The sequence below is a fragment of the Chelon labrosus genome (assembly GCF_963514085.1).
Source record: "Chelon labrosus genome assembly, chromosome: 23".
NCBI lineage: Eukaryota > Metazoa > Chordata > Actinopteri > Mugiliformes > Mugilidae > Chelon > Chelon labrosus.
Genome location: NC_140356.1, coordinates 17,056,986 through 17,069,553, shown reverse-complemented (window position 1 = coordinate 17,069,553; position 12,568 = coordinate 17,056,986). Strand labels below are relative to the sequence as shown.

General features: G+C 44.5%; 1 protein-coding gene across 2 annotated transcripts; it reads left to right on the top strand.

The window, feature by feature from the left end:
- The first annotated feature begins 542 nt into the window (after positions 1-542).
- Positions 543-12,482, top strand: cry1a (cryptochrome circadian regulator 1a). Of its 2 annotated transcripts, XM_084573496.1 has the most exons (15): positions 543-959; positions 1,056-1,613; positions 6,994-7,102; positions 7,194-7,336; positions 7,454-7,638; positions 7,724-7,812; positions 7,918-8,058; positions 8,719-9,030; positions 9,114-9,265; positions 9,760-9,962; positions 10,170-10,286; positions 10,397-10,495; positions 10,577-10,642; positions 11,200-11,307; positions 11,571-12,482. In XM_084573496.1, the coding sequence occupies exons 2-14, from the start codon at positions 1,456-1,458 to the stop codon at positions 11,301-11,303; spliced, it is 1,878 nt and encodes a 625-aa protein (XP_084429622.1). In that variant the 5' UTR covers positions 543-959; positions 1,056-1,455; the 3' UTR covers positions 11,304-11,307; positions 11,571-12,482. The 2 variants fall into 2 exon arrangements, with proteins under 2 accessions (XP_084429622.1, XP_084429621.1); XM_084573495.1 differs by having other exon boundaries at positions 543-1,613.
- Positions 12,483-12,568: the final 86 nt, after the last annotated feature.

Below are 12,568 nucleotides of genomic sequence, written 5' to 3'. Positions count from 1 at the left end.
GATTTAAACAGCGTGGAAATTAAAATCTAATGCGTTTAAATCGGTGGGATAACTTCGAGAGCAAAACATTAAACTAAATCAGAAGATGCTAGATTAATATCAAGTGTGTGTGTGGGATGCAGTACTACTACAGACTTTAGCCCACGCAATGACACACACCACGCACACCGGTGACGCCTGAGCGCCTTCCTCTCATGCCTGCCTTCATGTGCTCATCCGGGTCCTTTTGTCGTAAACAAGCAGGTGGCAGCCAGTTCCGGCACCAAATATATATGTTTTTATTATATAAATATACAGTTAAAAGTTAATATTTTACATTGATTTATATAGTTACTATATTTAAAGTCTGCATTACTAAATTTGATGTGTTTATTTATTTATTTATTAGTTAATTTATATATAATTAACATAACTTGTAGTAAATTACTTCATGGTTTAATTATTTGTAGCGCTTTTTAAAATTAACAAACTGACCCGCTCGGGCTTCCATACAGGGGTCACTATTTGGTAAGATACCCACATGTAAAAGTACAGTGTAACATGCCGGCCGCTTCGCCTCTTGAGGGCAAGAGGGAGCACGCTGCAAAAACGTGACCACGCCGACAAACGCACGTAGCTGATTTGGACCAATCAGAGCGCTCGGAGCTGCGTACGTCTACCAGTCGGCGGAGTCAAGCCCATAGTGCGGTGAGGAGGTCGAGCAGCTATTCGTGGACGCTGACGGGAGAACATTTTTTTCTCATATTGGCACTCAAAACATCAGCTCCGCAGCGAAGGATACGACTCATGCGAACCCAACAAGCGTTTGTGACAGCTAAGTACTTATTCGGGTCTCGCCAGGTCGACGAAGTTGACAATATCGCAGTTAAGATTTTTTTTTGTATTTACATAACCAGATTTCCCGGTGTCCAGCAGCCGCCGGTGTCGCCACGACGTATTGTGGTCGCCTAAGATTACAAGTCGGTTAATTACTCCGTTTTACTTACACAATATCAGTATAGAGCAGGTCCAACTAACGGATTTTGTCAATTTTACGTTTATTTTTCATCATTCAGAAAAACAAGTTATACAACAAGCTGCTGCTGCTGCTGCTGCTGCTGATCAACGGTCATCCGGGTCCTAACGCCCGCCGGTTTGCTTTTCACATTTCCGGGGAGCGCGCGCTGTCTCGTGCACAAATGGTTCAGCAGCCAACGGTTTCTAAATTTTTCGACATTATGGAAAAAGTTCTTTTAGAGCAAGGTTAACAGAAGTTGGAGCGTTGTATTGACATCATTTAAAGACTTTTTCTCCGTATATTTGGATCTCCAGTGGCCTTGTTTTTTTCTCTTGGACATATATATATTTAAAACAACCAAAAAAAACAAAAAACATTCGGGATAAAAGTGGAGAGAGCTCGAAGAGACTGCTGATCATCATTCAAAAAGGATTAATAACGACTCGTCCAGTTGAGTAATGGTCATTAATACGATCCACTGGTTCAGGAAGGGCTTGCGGCTCCACGACAACCCGTCGCTCAAGGAATCTCTGCTGGGAGCGGATACAGTCCGCTGCGTGTACATCCTCGACCCCTGGTTCGCTGGATCTTCCAACGTCGGGATCAACAGGTGGAGGTAATCAAAAAATAAATAAACAACATCATTTAACCCATAAATGGAGCATTAAACACGTAACAGCACTGCTACATGTTAGGATATGCTTGGTAGACCACATGCACGTCAAACGCATGCAAAGTGCAGTGACACAGTTATTTGCAGCTCATCAGCTGTTTTGCACTTGTTTTTAACATTTCAGATCCTGTGATTACAAACTAACTTCCATCTGTTTTAATACTGTTTGCAGATGTACAGCTTCCATTCCAAAGCTGCAGAAATTTCTTGATAATTTGCAAATTCTTGAGCAAAAAAAATGACTTTTTTCATTTGTTTTTGTCTTGCACTTGCTGTTTATTTGCGGATTAGCTGTTTTGCCATTACGTTATTCACTTCTGCAAAGAAATGTTTGGGAATCAGCTCTTTATCAGCCTTCCAATCAAAAAAATCCAAACATTGTGTGTCATTTTTTTGCAAATCTGTTGAATTTTCCACACATTTGAAACCCAAATGTACATTTTTGCTCATTCCTTATATAAAACGGAGGCTTATCTACTTTATTTTGGTCTTCCATGATCACAAGAATGTCTTTGGGACTGTTGGACTGTTGCCATGTTTAGCTTGCTAAAGAAACACTTCTTAACAGTTGTTAGATGCAGGAGAAATTTAGACTTCTGCAGGTGAGATATGTGCAGTGGGTGTTGGAGAATGTCAAATTTAACTTCAGTGGATTTTGAGTTTTCGTCAAATGGAGGATTAACACTGTTGTTTTTTTTTTAGTGGCCAAATTCCCACTCAGTGATAAATGACAGGTTGACCGTTTTTTTTTTTTTTTTTTTTAAGCACGTCATTGTCAAGGCAAGTTTTCTCTTGCGGTGTTTGTTCTAAGCAGGCGACACGTTGTCTGACAGACTGTAAAACTGTAAAACAAATAAAAAGAGGCCGTTCGGGTACCATTAACAAAACCTATATTATATCATATATCAAACATAGTGACGATATTGTCAGTACCACGTAATTTGCATCTGTTGGTGCAGTTGTACATTAAACTGTAATCTTCCTCCCTGTAACAACAACAACAGAAGAAACATTATTTAAATCAGGCAACACACAAGTAGGACATGGAGGGTTGATCCTCGCCTTCCTGCCAAGCTTCAGTCTACATTCTGATAGTATACTGTTTTAACTGATGATTATAAAACGGCTTTCATATATCCTCGTGCTCGTTACAGTTTGGTGTTACTCGACTGCGGATCGGTTCTTCTGTGGAGATTAGAAACCTGGCAGACGTCGAATTAACCAGCTTTGTTTTAATCGCTTCACACTCTCTGCTCCAGATTGTCAGTCAGTTATTAGTCTGAACAAAAGTTTGGATGCGTTTAATTTTGGCTTAATTAGACCCCACGTTTTTTTTTATGTAACTGACATTTCCCTTAACTCTTCACACGGCTGCTCGGTAACACAAATAAGCACGAGGGGGGCTTTACAAGCTCATGTGAGCGAGATAAGTGCGAGGTCCGTTGAGGTTAGTGGACGAGCTTTTTATCCTGCTTCTCTCCAACAGTTTAAGCCGTCAAGTGTTACGTGGAAGGCTTTCCCTTTCAAAACAAACAGCATGGCATCCCTTTTTTTTTTTCACCCAGCTCGGTGGTCTGTGACCCAGACATTCATTCACTGAATTTGTCCCTTCCAGCTAGAGAACTCTGCAGATTTAAAATGAAAGAGCCCCTGAGGTTTTCCGTGCACAGTGGGTGGACGGACGCTGGATGTTTTTGTTTCCCTTTTTTCCCGCTGGTTCAGTTTACGGCACCGTGACGTCTCTGGGAGAGCAGGGCAGCGGCTGCAGCAGAAAAAGGCGCGCTTGTTATGAGCATCCATGTTATGCTTCCCAAGTTATGTAACCGCAGCCGGGCTGACGCAGACCACTCGGTACGCCCCTGATTCATCCCCCCCCCTGTATTTCATTTTTGTTTTTCATGCACATATCAGGCGTTTGTGCACATTGCATAGAAAAAAATACACATTCAGTGGATTAAATCTGTAGCTAGATGGTTAAATACGATATATATCATGATTTAGCGGCTGTTGCTTATGTATTTTTTTCTAGTTTCTGGTTTGGATTAACACAGGAGGACACATTGCCCCTTTTTTTATTAATCTAACACGAGTAATGTTACTGCACCGTGAGCATGGAAGTGTATTTAGCTTTAAGACTTGGCAAAACACAAAATATGCTAAATACTAGACTTGTGCTATAAAAAGTAGTCTGCAGCTTCTGTATTAAACACGTACACACACTACGGACAACGCCTTGCACACCACAAGTAGGTCAGTGTGCTAGAAGCTAGTAGTAGTAAGCCCTGCTTCCCTCTCGTCTTTCTTTTTTATTTTTTTTTTTTGGTGACCTACTTCTGCTCTCATGCTACTGCGAGGGACCTCAACGATCCATCTGATATCCGTCGTCACACCACCACACGTTAAGTTTAGAAAAGCTGGCGGGTGGCCTGCGATTACGAAAAAGCCGTTTACTTAAACTTCACGACGACGGTGGAGTTGTTGTTTTTTCCGCCATAAAGCAGTTGTTTATGAGACAGAGGAGGAGGAGGAGACGCGTGGGTGGGAGTATCAGAGGATTGTAGTTAGGGGGGGGAAAAATATGCAATGCAGGCCGGGCGGTTTTGTCTGGACTCCCTTCGTATCGCGGTCTTTTCTCGTGGAGTCTGGCTTTGAGCGACCCAGACTCAGGCGGGATAGATTATCCTAGCAGGACAAGTGAAAGCAAGAAGGCAAATCCCATCAAGTAAAGCTGCGGTTGTAGTAAACGGCTTCCAGATGTGAATGTATATGGCGGGGTGAGAGTGGAGAAGGGTGTTCCCTGCTAATGTATTTAAAAAAATAACATCCACTTAGTCATTTCCTATATTTTTAAAACAGGAAATAGCTCTACTGTTTAGCTCCCGAGCAACAAAACACTGTTGTTGCTGCTGTCAAATATTAAATGCATTGCCTAATTTTGAAACATCAATATTTAATCATATTTCTGCCTGAAAAATGAATGAATCGTCAAAAACGGTCGCCAATTAATCGTCTTTAAATCAATTTATCTATTAATCATCTAACATTGCTTCACATCTCCACACTCTAACCTGTTTTAAATGACGGTATAAAGTATTCTGACTTGTTAAATGTTACAACAGAGTATAACAACATGTTAAAACAAAGGTGAAAGAACTCAAAAATATATATATTTTTTCTTTTGGGGACATTATTTTGGATTTGGTTCGGTGCGATTAAACTGTCCTCAACCTGTCTTACCCTCACGTCCCTCAGGATGAGATCAGTAGTGACGTTGAGCTCTGTGACTAACCTCAAAGCTATGTATTGTGTATTTTTCCACCCAGTTTAGTTCACACTGAGCCCACACGGAGAGCACACGTGACCGTGGGCGTGCCCTCAAGAGCCGTGACCTAAAAAATGAACAACCAACACCCAGCTTCTTTTAAAGAAACTGTCATTTTTTTGTTTCATTCATGAGACGATTCATTTTGCACAGGTGTCTGCTTGAGTGTCGGGATATAATTCGTAAACTCAAAATATTTGACTTTCATATCAGTAAAACATAAAAAAACTGGACGACACAGGAAGCGTCCACCTACGAGTTTGTGGTACCTATGGCAACAGCACGGGAAGCACCGTATTACTGCCGCTCTGTGTGTGTGTGTGTACCTGTGGGGGTGTGTTTGGATGTTTACACCTCTTATTTTCGGGGGGCGGGAGGAGAATTATATAATCGCTGAAACACGATTGTTAAATTGTTGTAAAAAGCAGGAAAGTGTTGTGTTTGCTCCGTTTGTGTTTACATTCACCGACGTCACGCAGAGAGGCGGTTAACCTGACGTGGACGGCGGTTAGCTGACTCACTGTGTGTGCGTGATTCAGCCTTTAGGATTAGCTGAGGCTTGTCTTTTATAAAAGCAAGGATGAGGAGACACCGGCGGTTGCAAAGAGCAGATTCAAGTGTGATTATCCATCGCCTAAGCTGGGTAACTTAATTCCTCGTGCACAGCTGAGGTTAAATTCATCATTTAATCCACTTTATAACCGATTTCAGGCATCAGAGCTGGACGTTGTTAGGCACCTTATGTCAGAAGATATTTTACAGGCTTCAAGTTGACAAATAATCCGCCATTTAGTTTCTTGATTGATCAACTAATTAGCTGGATTTTCGGCGCGATAGATGGCGTCAAAAGAGGTTCAGCATGCGGCAGAGAACGTTTTTCTTCGGGGGGCGTAATGTGCAATTAGAGAAAGGTAATAAATCACAATATATCGCTGGATTTATGCTTCTGCATCAGGTCTGTGGCGTAGGTATGTCCTAGCATGACGTCCACCTGTCTCGGCAAATAAAATCCTCCCTCTTTGCCTCTGACAAACCGTCCACTCAGATCCTCTGGTGATTCCCACCCAGATTAGTCCATAAAATACCTTCTATCCTCGCCACACAGTTTATCTCGTACATGTACACCTCTGATCTCTGATCCCCGTGGCGTCGTTATCTAACAGCGACACATTTACCAGAAGCGGGCTCCTTCAACGGGGCGCCCGAAGCGGTGGCCGTTTGTCCTCCTGCCTCCTCCGGCTCTCCGACATTAGCTCGGACGGTGAGACGTCGTTTTGTGCTGACTCACCCGGCCCGCTCTTTTTTCACATTCCCTGGCCTTTGGCTTTGTTGCCAGACGCGTTTCCATCCCTCTCGGGACGTTTGTTAAAACACAGCCCCTGCCCTTTTCACTTCGCGCATTGGGGCATTGTGCGAAACACTGATTCACGCAGGCTCGTGGATCCAAAAACAAAACTCTTTTCTAATCGCTTTTCTTGCCTGTGTGGAAATTACGCATTCTCATTTTCATGCATGCTGAATGCACGCTCCCTTTTTTTTTATTCTTTGTGCCGTCACCGACGTGCCCCTGTTGTTGAAACGCAACGCTAGAAAACCTCATTACTCACCTGACGTCTTTTTCTTTGACGTCATCGCAAGAGGGAGAATCGCAGAAGTTTAATCTGAGTAAACCAACCTGCATGGAGGAGGAGGGGGGGAGCAAACATTCGTCTGAATCCACTTCTGTCAGGAGGAGATCGTCGGTTTTATTTAGGTCACTGAAGTCTTTTTATTTTGTAGCTCCGTGCTGTGTGTGTGTGTTTGTCCGACTGGGTGGGTGGTCTCATTAGATTTCGCTGCACAAATTAACATTTCAAAGAGCAAACTGCTGCTTTTATTTGAGTCTTTCCGCCCCGAAGCATTCAGTCAAAACCTTCACGCACTACTTACGTCTTTTTGGATATTATCTATAAAGGTGTTTTATATTCATTCTTCTTCTTTTTTTTTTATGTCTTCCTTCAGGTTCTTACTGCAGAGTCTTGAGGATCTGGACTCCAGCCTCCGTAAGCTCAACTCTCGTCTGTTTGTGATACGAGGCCAACCCACCGATGTCTTTCCCAGACTTTTCAAGGTGATTTTTTTTTTATTTACTCTCAGAGCTGCGGTGCTTTAAAGCGCCTAAACATTTGAGCCTCTAACCGTTTATTCTTCTTGCTCTCCAGGAATGGAATATCACTCGTCTGTCTTATGAGTACGACTCTGAGCCCTTTGGGAAGGAGCGAGATGCAGCTATTAAGAAGTTGGCCTATGAGGCCGGAGTGGAGGTGACGGTTCGCATCTCCCACACGCTCTACGACCTGGACAAGTGAGTTATTATCAGCCCTCGCGGCGACAAACGCTCATGTTTAATGGCGGTATCTTTCCGTTGGTGTGAACATTTGAGTTAATCTATGCTCTTTCTGTTCTTATTTCCACTCTTCAGGATCATAGAGCTGAATGGCGGTCAGTCCCCCCTCACCTACAAGCGATTCCAGACTCTCATCAGTCGCATGGACGCGGTGGAGGTTCCCGCCGAGTCGATCACGGCCGAGATCATGGGGAAATGCACTACGCCGCTGTCTGACGACCACGACGACAAGTTCGGGGTCCCCTCCCTGGAGGAGCTGGGTGAGTTCCCGCAGAAAGAGCATAAAACCCTGGAAGAATTTAGCTTTAGATGGATAGGATTGTAAAAAAATGTTCTTGTTTGCAGGTTTTGACACAGAAGGCCTGTCGTCAGCTGTGTGGCCGGGGGGAGAGACCGAAGCCCTCACACGACTAGAGAGGCATCTGGAGAGAAAGGTCAGTCGACTTGGGGGAAATAGAAAGTCCGCCCTGTAGTTCAACGGGCTTTTTAAATATGTAAAGTGTCGTCAGATGCTAACAGCGTGTCTGTGTTGCCATCAGGCGTGGGTGGCGAACTTCGAGCGTCCCAGAATGAACGCCAACTCGCTGCTCGCCAGCCCGACGGGCCTCAGTCCGTACCTGCGCTTCGGCTGCCTCTCCTGTCGCCTCTTCTACTTCAAACTCACCGACCTCTACAGGAAGGTTAGTGCACGCGTAAGATTTTCTTCTCGAGTAAGGGCCTGTCGCAGTGCATTGTGGGATGTTTTAGCTTCAGTGTTGTTTTCCATAAACCTATCAGAGGTTTCCTGGCAGCATGCGTGAAAGTTAAAGGTATTCCTGATGTCAGAGCCAAAGGAATGGCTCAAATTAAACAGCTAGGAGTAAATATTAGTTATATTTCCATTCCTGCCAGGAGAGTGTGTGAGTACGTCCCTTTAAAGCAGGATGGAGACTAAACTTAATGCAAGTTTAATAGAGGTAATTACTTTCCACTGTTACCGATAGAAACCGCTTCCAGGAGTTTGATTATCTTCTCTTTAAGAAAAGTTTTCAACAAATAATTCAGTGTTTAATCCTCGGCAGACTTGTTTTCCGTCTCTGTCTGGCTCTTCAGTCGGGGTACGTTTAGTATGTGAACCCGTTCAAGTGTTTACATTAGAGATTAGCGTATTATAGAGGAGCAAAGTCTGTGTGATTTTCATCTCTTCATTCAGTGTTTGAAGTGTAGGCAAACAGATGTCAGCAGTTCATAAAGCTTTAATCTACTGCGTGTCACACTAACACAGATGCTTGTAAGAAAACCTCAGCCCTCTGAATTCCCCACACAAGTAACGCCCACCCTCCTCTCTCCTGCCCGACTAGGTGAAGAAGAACAGCTCCCCTCCCCTCTCGCTCTACGGCCAGCTGCTCTGGCGCGAGTTCTTCTACACGGCGGCCACCAACAACCCCTGCTTCGACAAGATGGACAGCAACCCCATCTGCGTCCAGATCCCCTGGGACCGCAACCCCGAGGCGCTGGCCAAGTGGGCGGAGGGCCGCACCGGCTTCCCTTGGATCGACGCCATCATGACCCAGCTGAGGCAGGAGGGCTGGATCCACCACCTGGCCAGACACGCCGTGGCCTGTTTCCTGACCAGAGGGGACCTGTGGATCAGCTGGGAGGAGGGCATGAAGGTGTGTGGCGGACTTTGAACCTCGTATAATAATAATAATGATACCCATCCCTCAGCTAACATGAGTCTGGTCTGTTTGCTCAGGTGTTCGAGGAGCTGCTGCTGGATGCAGACTGGAGCGTGAACGCAGGCAGCTGGATGTGGCTGTCCTGCAGCTCCTTCTTCCAGCAGTTCTTCCACTGCTACTGCCCCGTGGGTTTTGGCCGACGCACAGACCCCAATGGAGATTACATTCGGTGAGGTTACACCTGCTGAAACACCGTATCTGGGTCCAGGTCAGAAAGATGAAGCCAGTGACTTAAATGTGCATTATTTTCTCATGGCCAGCAGGGGGCACTATTACACCACTGGTAGAAAGATGTCAGCTTGTCTAGAAGTCAATGAGAAAATGATCCTACGTCTGACTAATAATGAGTTTTTTGTATTCCTCAATAAGACAAGACGTTCATTTTATAAATTAGGGTTCCTTTTAGACTAAACAAGATGATGTAAACAGGCGAGGATCCTCAGCTCCATCCTTTTCTCTCTTTAAGTGGGCGACTTCACGATTGCCTTGTCCACATCTTTTATACAATCCATCTAAACCCTTTTCAAACACTTTGGCTTACTGCCTCTTATTCCGTGACTACTTTTAAAAGGCACAACTGAACAATAAAACCAGCGCACTCTGTGTCCCAAGGCTCCCCTACCCCTCAGCTTAACCTCATCATCTGTGTCTCTCTCCTCTCAGGCGCTACCTGCCCATTCTGAGGGGGTTTCCAGCCAAGTATATTTATGATCCCTGGAACGCCCCGGACGTCGTGCAGAAGGCGGCCAAATGTATTATCGGCGTGCACTACCCGAAGCCCATGGTGAACCACGCGGAGTCCAGCCGCCTCAACATCGAGCGGATGAAACAGATCTACCAGCAGCTCTCCTGTTACAGAGGCCTCGGTAGGGAAGCTGTAAAAGCTTTTGTTTTTAAAGTTCTACAGCCATATTAAAGTCCCATACCTCGTTCCGTCATGTCCTATCTATCTAAAAGGCCAAAAAATGAAAGAATATGTCTGATAAGAACTTTGCTTTTAAGTGGAATTAAACTTCCTTGCCATCAGACGCCTCAAAGTGATAAAGAGTACCGACTGTTCTCTGTATCTGCAGGCCTCTTGGCGACAGTTCCATCCAACTCCAACAGCAACGGTAATGGAAACGGTGAGGCGTCCTCAGATGCGTTGGGATTCCCCGTCGAGGCTTCACACAGTGCTGCAACGCCATCTGGTACGTGCAACTGAACCTCCTCCTCCTCCTCCTCTCACAGCTCAAACAGCTGGATTTAACTTCCTCCGTAGTTCTCTTTTTTAAACAAGAGCTGTTTGTTGTTTTCTCAGCCTATCAGATGCCGGTTCACTCCCAGGGAAACTGGCAAAGTGGGGTCATGATGTACATGCAGGGGGATCAACAATCCAACATCGGCACACACCAACAAGGTAATGACAGCTTATATTAAAGCATGATTTTCTCCTCTACGTCGCATTTATTTGAAGCTAATCCTTAAATCTTCCTCAAAGTTCCAGGTTATGCACCCGGTACGAGTTTGATGTGCTACAGTCAAGGCTCCCAGCAGATTCAAAAAGGTAAGCATCCGCAAAGGTCCCTCAGAGATGCTCGATCCTTAATCCGAGCCGGCCTAAATGAACCCTGCTTAAAGGTGGACTAAACCAGTCTAATCCATTGAACCTTTGGTCAGATTCGTGGAACATCCCCTCACAGTCCACTAGCTGTCCGTTCTATGTGCGCTCTGTTAATGAGCAGCAGCAGGAGATTTGAAGAAGATTATCTCATCCTCTCTGAAACAGATTGCTAAACCAGTACCTAGCTAATGTTAGTGTGTTGTTGAGTTCAAGCGATAAATCAAGTGTTAAGGGGCTGATCCGTGGCGCCTTTCAAGTGTTTCTCAAGCGCTCTGTGATGTCGTTGGATGTTTTCATCCACTTGACGAACATTTCAAAATAAGAGTTGGCCTTTTGACGTGAAGAAGAACAGCGTGATGGAGCACTGAAGACAGGAGTGTTTCATCAGACTCCACCTTTAATAGCTGCCATGCCCTTTTCATAGTTGAGCAGTGCAGAGCTGTATTTTCGGGGCAGCTTTCTAAACTGTGCTGTTTGTTTTTGTTTGTTTCTTGTTTTAGGGCCTGAACACCAACACTCCACCCTCCAGACCAGCGGCAAACGGCACAGTGAAGACTCTGGAAACGGCAAAAGCTCCAAGGTCCAGAGACAGAGCGCCCACTAAAACGGTTAGTTCAGACGAACATGTTCATTTGAAGTAAAATTAGTTGACTATTCTGCTACAGACGTGTTGTGACTAGTTTCCTATGAGCTACGATGTTTACTCCACGTGATGCAAACACACGCAGAAAGAATAGATTTTGAAGCACCAATGTTTTCTGTCTGATTGAAAGTTCCTTCTGGACACCAGCGTCCATGTAAACGTAGCTTCTGTCATTTAGAGTTAAAGTGCGTCACGTGACATCCGTCTCTTTGTCTTTGTCTCCTCCAGGTGTCCTCTGCAGACTCGTGTCTTGTACACGGCCAAAAAAAACCAACACAGACACTAAGACTTGATTTTGATACAGGCACTGCGGAGTTGCATGAACACATCCTCTTCAGGACTTGCATTTAAACACATTCGTCACGTAATCGGACTCTTCTGTTATCGTGTGGACTGCACGGCGCCCGGCCCGGTGCGGTGCGGTGCGGACGTCACCGGAGGGGCTGCTGTTACACTGATGTTCCCCATGTTTGGGTTAATATTCCCGGGATTGAAGTCCCCGTGTGTATATATAATGAAAATTTGCTAATTGCAGCTCACATACAACTTGTACATATTTGGATATTGTATGTGTGTGTTTTTTTTTTCTCTCTCTCTTTACGTAGCCATAGACCCATTGATATATTTTTGATATGAGAAATTATTGTGGGTGGATCCTTCTTATGGGACATTTTCAATAAAAGCATTTCTAGACCGTCCATTGTATTACAAAATGTTTAAAGGAAGCTTGTATCTTACAAAACGACCACCCGCCCTCATTTAGCCACCCAGTGTATATATCAGCAGACGTGTTTCCATCGTTTCTTTTCTATGTCTCAGTACTAGTGGACTTTATTCCCTGTAAACCACCGTAAAGGCACATTAACTATCATGCCCTCGTCAGTGGTTGTTGAGAAAAGGTGAGGAAGCCTTCATATCATTGTGCCCCGCCACCACCACCACCACCACTCCCCCAAAACTGTATTATTCCCAATAAATGTACGACTGGAGAGAACTGCTTCACATGCTTCTTGTTCCTTCTCAATGTGCTTGTTTAATTAAAACCTGGGTTAAATACTGAAACGCTTTCAGTCTTTTCTTTGTGGTGTGTTCAACAGTCAAACGTTTTATTTTCTGGTGAAATAAAGTCTCACACTCAAATGTACGTTATGATCTTTTTTTTTTTTATTCTGTAGTGATCCAACAGCGCCACACGCAGGAAACGTGTTTTTATTGCTAAAGATTGA